This window comes from Triticum urartu, chromosome 3, assembly GCF_003073215.2.
Source record: "Triticum urartu cultivar G1812 chromosome 3, Tu2.1, whole genome shotgun sequence".
Lineage (NCBI taxonomy): Eukaryota > Viridiplantae > Streptophyta > Magnoliopsida > Poales > Poaceae > Triticum > Triticum urartu.
In genome coordinates, this window is record NC_053024.1 from 672588213 (window position 1) to 672597956 (window position 9744).

General features: G+C 45.6%; 1 protein-coding gene across 1 annotated transcript; it reads right to left on the reverse strand.

Annotated features, from left to right (window-relative positions):
• Positions 1-1695: 1695 nt before the first annotated feature.
• Positions 1696-2504, reverse strand: LOC125549055 (protein TRACHEARY ELEMENT DIFFERENTIATION-RELATED 7A-like). Its single transcript, XM_048712550.1, has 2 exons — positions 2097-2504; positions 1696-2026 (listed from the first exon to the last, which is right to left on the reverse strand). The coding sequence occupies exons 1-2, from the start codon at positions 2463-2465 to the stop codon at positions 1922-1924; spliced, it is 474 nt and encodes a 157-aa protein (XP_048568507.1). The 5' UTR covers positions 2466-2504; the 3' UTR covers positions 1696-1921.
• Positions 2505-9744: the final 7240 nt, after the last annotated feature.

Below are 9744 nucleotides of genomic sequence, written 5' to 3' on the forward strand. Positions count from 1 at the left end.
TACAAACATGTTTACAACAGAATAGAGCTTATCATGATGTCATGTGAAGTGTTTTTCTTCACTTCCTCCGTTCTCTTGTCAGTACAAGTTTCAAGATCCGTCATGAAAGAGATACAAGGCAGACCTGTTTCCACTGCTTCTAGAGGTATCTCTTCTTGTGTCATACATTTTTCTTCTCCCTATTTTCTCTTATTAATTGGGTGGACCATTAGGAGAAGCGGTGAGAAATTTGATCGGAATGAATAGAAGATCAAGGAAAGCTACAACAATGAATAAATCAATTTGAAAGATTGGAAGGAGCAGAAGGAGGGATTTCACATCCTCACCAAAATTACTGTCGAATTCATGAACAACATCATGTGCTTCCCGGTAGTTATAATCCTATGCTTCATGTGAGAAAGAATACCATTAACCTGAAGGAGAAGTCCAGCCCCTGAATGACCACCCAAAAAAGACCTTCAGAAATATGGATCAGACCAGGAGCACATTGGTTCCTCTATTGGACAGTAATGTCATCGGCACATTCAGATCTGCACCAAGTCATTTCCATTCTTCTCAAAATATCACTATAACAAACTAATGAATTAAGCGTAAGAACTTTTTTTCCAACTAAATAGCACAAACTAATGAAAATATGAACACAATTCTGTTATTTATCCATCATTTCTCAACTTTGAAAAACAAAATCAAATCAGACAACAGTATTGCAACAATTGGAGACAACACAACATGCGAAATAAGGGTAGAGAGATGCGTGAGTAGTCTGGCCCACACCAAATGGCAGCCTTTCTCACTTCTTTGGTGTCGCTAAGCGCACACTATCATACTGATAATTACTGAAGCAGCATGTAAACGTAGATTACAAGTAAATTCCTATTTAACAGAGTATAGTGTGCACCACATTACTTCATAGCCATTGTGAAATGAGCAAGCGAAAAGAGCATTTGACTACGTCACCCCCGCTATGGACAGCTAGGTCCTGCATATTGGCCTTTCTTATTTTGTTTCCGAAACCAGAATATGCGAGTAAACTTTATAACCTCTTCCGTTCATGAAGTTCTGCTCTTAAATAAAAATCGTCCAGGGGTGTATATGTGAAAGCAAATAAGATTGCTAATACATACTATCGCAAGAAGAAAGAAGATAAGTGTGCATATACAGGACAAAAGAAGAAAATGTTTAACGTCGGGGCTATCATATTAACATACCAGCTCCATCAACTGTTATTTCTAATTGGGTAAATTTGGTACCGAACTTTTATAAACCAGCCGTTCGTACCTCAAAATTAAGCATCCCTCTATTTATCACTCTCCCGTGATTCAAATTCTGTAAAGACCATCATCTCTTCCTCTGACAAGATTTCTCAAAAGATGTGACTAACTGAAGAAATGAGAAGATTTGTTAAGTAGTGCAGATTGTACTACCAAGCAAGCAAAAAAAAGAGTTTGATGTTCAGATCGTTTCAGTACATTCAGGCAACCCCTCTTAAGCTTGCCTAAAAAACCTTTTTAAGCTTGGTACAAACAAATGCATTGATTTTGAAAGAGCAAACCTTTCTACATCAAAGATGATTTTTTTCAGGTGCGACAGGGAACACTTGCTAGTGTCCAACACAACCTATGTCAGATCTGCACAACACACCTATCCAGGGAACACAGAAGTAACCTATAAATGAATGCACGACCATACTGGGAACAGCTCCACGCGTGTTGTTGCCGTGGCCGCACACAACTCCATTGACTCGACGCCCTCAACCCACGGGGATCCCTGCAAGTAGAACCATAAGACGAGTACTGTTCTCTGAAATATGTGCATCCGACGGAAATTAGTAGGGTCAAACAACTGCTTGTAAAATCCCTAGGACCCGAAAACAAAAACCACATCGCCCGGCCAGCGGCGGTGTATCCCTCGTCGTTGAGCGCTAACCGACAATCAGGTATGCGGGAGGGGAGGCAGCGAGTCCAGCGCCCCGGCGTCTTCCCACGTCGCGAAAGATCAATTGGCTTGATCTAGGGCTGCATCCGCTCTGCTCTCACCGGCAACAACGAGTTATATTAAGGCCGCTTCGCTCGAGAGAAGGAAAAAATGACACTGACCATGCTGGTAGCCGTTCCACCTGGAGGAGGGCGAGGCGCGACGACGACGGTAGCAGGAAGGAGGGATGGCGGTGGCGCGTGGGGGCAGGGAGTGAGAGCGCAGCGGTGGGGAGGCGTCGAGGGCTCGAGGCAGGTCGGGGAGGAGCAGTTGACGTCCGAGTGGACCGTGGGATTGGCTTCAATGTTGTCGATGGTGGAGGGGAGTGGAGGCGTGATTGGGGATGGTGGAGGGGAGTGGAGGCGGCTCGGCTGGGCGCGGCGGCCCGTGTGGACGGGGCAGACCGGGTGGCGCGCCGGCGGCCCGGGGCGGCTCGGCTGGGCGCGGCGTCCCATGGACGGGGCGGGGAGGGGACGGACCCGGCGGCGCATGGACGTGGCGGCCCGAGCGCCTAGAGCGTGGGCGCGGCGGTCCGACGGCCGTGCAGACGGTGGCTGGTGGGGGAGGATGTGGGGGACGAGGTGGGGGAGATGGCAAAAACTGCCCGAGGGCGTGGTCGCGGGAGGGTTCAGAATTGTTTTCTTATTTTACGGAACGTGTTTCCGTGGACGGTAAACCCAACGGCATTGTGGGTAATTAAAACATAAAATGCGTTTGGTGTTTTCAAAGGATGTAGACCATTGGATCGCAGGTTTGGATGGATAGGATGATTTGGTTCTCCGCCCTCTCGTGCTTTTATAGTGGTAGTAGATAGGAAAGGGGGGCAAAACCTACTTGGAGTAGGATTGCCCCCCTTGGGCGCGCCTCCTCCTCTTGGCCAGCACCCTCCTTCCCCCCTTTATATACAGAGGAGGGGGGCACCCCATAGACACAATAATTGATCTCTTGATCTCTTAGCCGTGTGCGGTGTCCCCCTCCACCATAATCCACCTCGATCATATCGTAGCGGTGCTTGGGCGAAGCCCTGCGTCGGTAGAACATCATCATCGTCACCACGCCGTCGTGCTGACGGAACTCTCCCGTGAAGCTCTGCTGGATTGGAGTTTGCGGGACGTCATCGAGCTAAACGTGTGCTGAACTCGGAGGTGCCGTGCGTTCGGTACTTGAATCGGTCGGATCGTGAAGACGTACGACTACATCAACCGTGTTGTGCTAATGCTCCGGCTTTCGGTCTACGAGGCTACGTAGACAACACTCTCCCCTCTCGTTGCTATGCATCACCATGATCTTGCGTGTGCATAGGATTTTTTTTAAATTACTACGTTCCCCAACAGACTCCTCCGAGGATGAGTAGGGCATGGGAGGCGGCAGGGCATGGTGTGCCAACTGGTCGGTCTGTATCCCGTGTTCTACTCTTTCTCGCCGGAGACCGCACCTTCACTTCACGGGTCTTGAACCCCGCCCCCGTACATAGAGATCGCAGATGTAGGATGTCGGTCGCCGCCATAGAATAGGTTTAGGGTCGGGTTTCTTTTATTTTTCTGTCCTATAAAAGTTCGAAATGTAATGAAAATCTGCCGTGTTTGCATTAATCTCGGACGGTGTATATGAACTTTCACAATAATATACATATTGTAGGAGTACTAGCAAGATGCCTGTGCGTTGCACAGAAGATCAAGATCTTGTGGGAGAAAAGGATGAACGAGGGAAAGCCTTATCTGCAAATGTGGAGAGGAGTGCGGGTAAATTGTCATAGTTTCCTTCCTATCCGTTAGATATAGATCGGACGGCCTATATTACAGGATGACAGGCACACCATCATCACCAACTCTGCTTTTTATTGAACCGAGACAAATCTAACATGCGAAGTAAAATAAACACATAGGTTCTATACATACCAAGGAAAAAAATAGCGAGCTATAGCGGCGCTAATAGCGCGCTATAGCGTTTCTAGAAACTAAATGCTACGCTATGTAGATTTCACTCGCTACGGTGCTATTCGCGCTAAATACGACAATTGCGCGCTATAGCGCGTATCGATGCTATTTTTTGACGGCGTTTTTTTTCAGACGAATTTTTCATCAACCCACTATACTTTTGGTCTTTCTGGCCTAGTAACCAAGCATATCTTCTCCTCCAGCCGAGCGAACCCTAACCAACCTACCAAGCGAGTCCTTCCCAAATTGAACGAGGTGACGGTGGTAGCGGCGGCCGCCGGTGCTTTGCCCGTCTCCTCCAGCCACGGCCGTCTGCCTCTTGCCGCCTCCTCAGGTCTCTGCATCACCTCCTCGGGTCTTCGTCGCCTCCTCTAATCCTCTTGCTTGGGTTGCTGTCGCCTCCTCTTGCTCCAACTCGATGTCGGCGTCAGCTTCAGCGGCGGCGAACCAGCAACCAGGTAAGAGTTGCTTCAATTCATAAATCTTAAATTCTTAATTAGTCAATCTTGATTCTTGATGAACACCGATCCAAAAATAGTCAATCCTAAATTCGTAATTAGTCAATCTTAAATTTTCCATGACTTGTGTAGTTGTGTCTACTATCTAGTACTCTACTTTCTAATTAAATCATCTCCATGTTAACTTTGTTAGTAGTAAGCTAGTAAGTACTTGCTGATTGCTCTCAGTCTCAGTGCTTGTAGTTAGTACAACCAAAGTTAGTACTTTCCAAATTTGGTACTAGTAAATGTAAATAAATACTTTGTTGCAATCATATGTCCCTTATTTGCAAGCCGGTTAAAATTTCTGAAATACTTTGTTGTATTCATGAATGTAGGCGGTGGTGTGTCAAGCACATCATCAACAGCTACACAGGGAGAAGGAGCATAGGTTGTTCCTAGATCAAAAGATCCAGCATGGAAATGTTGCACATGTCCCGACATCAGCAAGAAGAACTGTCTAAGATGCATATTTTGCGGTCATTTGTCCAGCAATGGCACTAGTCAAATCAAATTGCACCTTGCATCCATTCCTAAGTCTGGTGTGGATCACTGTGAGAAAGTGCCAGCTAATGTCAAAGAGGAGATGTACTTGACAAAGAAGGGTGAGAAAAAGGCAGCCACGCTTATGGAGCAGAAGAGACGCAGAAATGGAGTTGACTTGAGCCACTCGGAGGGGGAAGAACAAGCTAGAAGTGATGAAGATGGCCTAAACCATTCTGCACTTGTGCTTCAGCCATCGAGATCAACAAGAAATAAATCTAAATCTTCAAGTGGCCCTATGGACAAATACTGTGAATTAACTCCCGAAGAGCTTGTTGCCGCAAGGAAGAGGAAACGTGGTGCTAACACGATCCAGGGGAAGCTGACAACTGAGAAGAGAGAACAAAAAAGGGCTCGTGCTTGTGAGTACATCTGCCAATGGTTCTATGAAGCTTGCATTCCATTTAACGCAGTCACACTTCCCAGCTTTGACCTCATGCTTCAGTCAATTGGACAGTATGGTGAGGACTTGGACGGTCCTACTCCTTATGAAATGGGTGGCCCAATATTGATGAAGAGGAAGAAAAGAGTTCAGGAGTCCTTCAATGCACACAAGGAGACTTGGGAGCTTACTGGATGTACAATCATAACAGATGCATGGACTGACATAAGAGGAAGAGGGGTAATGAATCTTGTAGTTCATAGTGCTCATGGGGTGGTGTTTCTTAATTCTGTGGACTGTTCAACCGTGAAGAAAGATGGGAAGTACATCTTTGAGCTTGTTGATAGATGCATAGAAGAGGTTGGTGAGAAGCATGTAGTTCAAGTTGCGACTGATAATGCAAGTGTTAATCAAGCGGCATCAACCTTGTTGAAAGCAAAGCGCCCCAGCATATTTTGGAATGGTTGTGCTGCCCGTTCTATTGATCTGATGTTAGAGGATATTGGCAAGCTTAAAACAGTGGACTCTACTATTACACAAGTTAGAGTTGTCACTGTTTTCCTTTATGCACACACTAGAGTTTTGTCTCTAATGAGGGAATTCCTTGGGAAAGATCTGGTGAGGTCTGGCATTACAAGGTTTGCTGCAGCTTACTTGAACTTGAAAAGCATGCTGGACAACAAGAAAGAACTACAGAAGCTATTCAGATCGGATCAGATGGATGAAATGGGTTACTTCAAAAAGGTGAAAGGACGTGATTCAAACCGAAGTGTGCGCTCTGAAATTTTTTGGACAGGAGTAGAACGTGCTGTCAACTTCTTTGAGCCTTTGGCTAATTTGTTGCGGCGAATGGACAACAATGTACCAGCTATGGGTTTCATGGATGCAAAGAAGGAGATTGCAGCTAGATTTGACAATGAGGAGGCTAGTATCTAGGAAGTGCTACACATTATTGATAAGAGATGGGACAACAAATTGAAGGGGCCCCTACATAGGGCTGGATACTTCTTAAACCCATACTACTACTATGAAAACAAGCTGGAGATTGAGTTGGATGGAACATTTAAAGATGGCCTTGTTGCTTGCATGGATAAGATGGTTAGAGATGGTAAGAAGGAAGATATAATGACAATTGAGTGCCAAGCATATCAAAATGAAGAGGGGTTGTTTGGAAGGGACAATGCTAAAAGGCAGCGGAGAAACAAGAACTTTGATCCAGGTAAAGAACTAAATATTTACATTGTTGAAATAAGATGTGTAGGATGCAATGTGAATTAGATGTTGCAGCTTTGTTAACTGTTATTTGTTACTTGTTGATGCAGCTGAATGGTGGTCCAATCATGGATCAAGTGGACCAAATGTCAGGGTACTGTCTATGCAGATTTTGAGCTTGACATGCAGCTCATCAGCTTGTGAGAGAAACTTCAGTGTTTTTCAGCAGGTAAGAATGTAGTACAAAGTACATACTGTCAACATATCCTTTATATGCACATATGTTTCTTTTTCTTACTGATGTTTATTTACTTGCAATGTACAATCAGGTTCAAGGCAGCAAAAGGCGCAACATGCTACTTCATGACAAAATGAGAGATCTTGTCTTCATCAAGGCCAACTCCCAACTTGAACAAAAGAGAATGAACAAAGACAGGGATCCACTTGTGGACAGAACACATGCAGATGTTGTGGAAGATGAAGATAACGAGTGGGTCACAGGAATTGTGCCGGTTCCAGTTGTGGATACTGTAGATGAACCTGAAGAAGAACCAATACCACAACCAAGAGCAAGAGCTGCTGCATCAAAAAGAAATAAAGCTTGTCAGCCTAGGAAGAAGTTGCTCCCAGTTTTTCGTGATGATGAGCTGCAATCTGTGGGTTCTTCTTCTGATTCGGATGATGATGCCATGGCAGCAAGTTCATCTGATTCTGATTGAGCTTCTGCATCGTTGTTGGCTGGCTCCTAAAGTCCTAAGTCCTTATTTCTGCTATTCTGGACCTTGCTTGTAGGTTGTTTAATTTATCCGTCTACTTTGTTTGTCTGAAATCTGAATGTATGAACTTTGAACAGTGCTATATGCCTATATGTGGACCATGCTTTATTATCTGAACAATGTTTTAGCCTTGGTTTTAGCTGCTGAAATATGTCATTTGTATTGATATATCTGTCATTTGTATGCTATATGTTGAAATCTGAATAACGTTTTGTGAAACGCTATTTTGCAAAATAGCACGCTATTAGCACGCTATTTCATTTATAGCGTTTTTTTAAGGTTGCTCTATTTTTTCCATTGATACATACACAAATTATCTTAGGCACTGCAATAGTACGTCCACTACACATTCACGCATTTCACATCTTTCTGCATCTACGGGAACCTACGAAAGGGTTAACGTAAATTGCCTCTCTCTCTCCTCCCCTGATTTTCATGGTGGTGGGCCCCTCCCTCCCCCCAATCTACAATCAACATCTCACATGTCTCACATTACGTTAATTACGTAACTGGGATTACATAGGTGTAGCATTACTCGTCCTAAAAAACCCAACTAAGCCAACCTCCCAGCATATCGCGCGGGAAAAGACCCAGTCGCGCCGTTTTAGTCGGGATTACTGGATTTCTAGTAGTAGTACCGATGGATCGCGCGAAGCAACAAAAAAATTTGAGGGGGCAAAGCACCTAGTTTAAAAGGAAAAAGGCGGTACACTCACAACACTCCTGTCGCGGTCGCATTGCACCCAACACATGTTCGGTCCTGCACACGGCTCACGCAAACGGAACGCGCTTCGGCTTGCCTCTTCACTGACACGTGGGACTGCACTTGGAGAAACCGACCATGCGCCAAACTCCCCCGCCCACCGCGCGAAAATCCTCCCCCCCCCCACACCCAAAAATTCCCCCAAATCCGATTCAACCGCCCTTCAGCCAACTAGCCAATAATATTCCCCAAACCCCCTCCCCCCTGTCCCCCTCCACTTCATTCGCTCCACCAAAGCCGACCTCCCCGCCACGCCGATACGTCGGTGCCGCGGTTCGACGATCCTCTCGCTCCCATAGTACGCTCTCGTAGACTGTCGTCCTCTAGCCGCGCCGCCACCTCTGGCTACGTTCTTGTGAAGGTGCACGGCGGTCAGCGCCGCCACCGCTGGCGACGTTCGTGTGGAGACACACGGCGGTCAGCTTCTCCCACGGTACGCGCATTCTACACTGAGGCCCCGTTCATGTCGGTGTAGCGCTGAATGTTAGTTGATGGACATTGTTAATCTCACTGTTTGCCGAAATAGTTTACTATCAATATGCTCTGCTTAAGAAGCTCTGTTGCCCTGTTCTGCACTCAATCTACTTAGCTGAGATGGCATGCCAAGGCCGATTAGTTGCTAAAATATCCTGCCATACATTTATTGTGACGTAGATTGCCATGGTCTAGTAGCCAATCTGTTAGGTGAAATAGCTCTACACCGTTTTATACTCGATCTTTGTTGCTGCGATGGCTTTCGATAGTTCGATGGTTGTGTGCTTGGCCTCATTGACTGCTAAAACAGCCTGCCATAATTTGGCACTCAAATCTGTTTGCTGAATTAGCTTTACAAATATTTCGTTACTTAGATCTGCTCGTCCAAATATCTTGCCATAGCTTTAGACATCAACCTAGGTATTTTTTTCTGGACTTCATAAAAAAGCATATATGTTTTTCCTGTAATATCTAGTGGAATAACTAATTTGTATGTCTAACAGATGGACATGACTTGGATAACTTCAGCTCGAAGATTCTCCGATGCATATGTCGAGGGGGTTGAAAACTTCATGAACTTTATCAGAGCTGAGTACGGTGGTCCGAAATCAGATGTGCTCTGCCCGTGTAGCAGTTGTATGAATTCAGTTACAAGACCCCAGTCAACCGTGCAAAATCACCTACACTTGTATGGGATGTCGGTCACATATACTAGGTGGGTTCATCATGGTGAAGCTGTGAACGTCAATGTTATTGACTACGTGGAAGCAGCAGATCACCATCTTGATCTGCCTGATGCTCAGGTGGAAGAGGAGGAGGAGGAGGTGGTGGTGGAGCCAGTGAGTTTGACCAACATTGAAACAATGCTACGAAATGCTCGTGCATTCCGTGAACTTTCACCTGCAGAAGAAAAATGGTGGGCCCGCATGTTGGAACAATGCAACGTTGTTGTCACCCCAGGAAATAAGCTGTCAGTATTCTAAGCTATGGTCACATTTCTTCCAGTGAAGACATCTGAGCGGATGACCAACAAATCATTTGATGTGATTTTGGCTGCTTTCCGCAAATCTTTCCCAGATGCGTCTGAGCTGCCACACACCTACAGTAAAATGAAGAATTTCCTTCGTGCAGTTGGAATTGGATATGATATGATCCATGTTTATAAGAATAATTGTGTTCTGTTCCG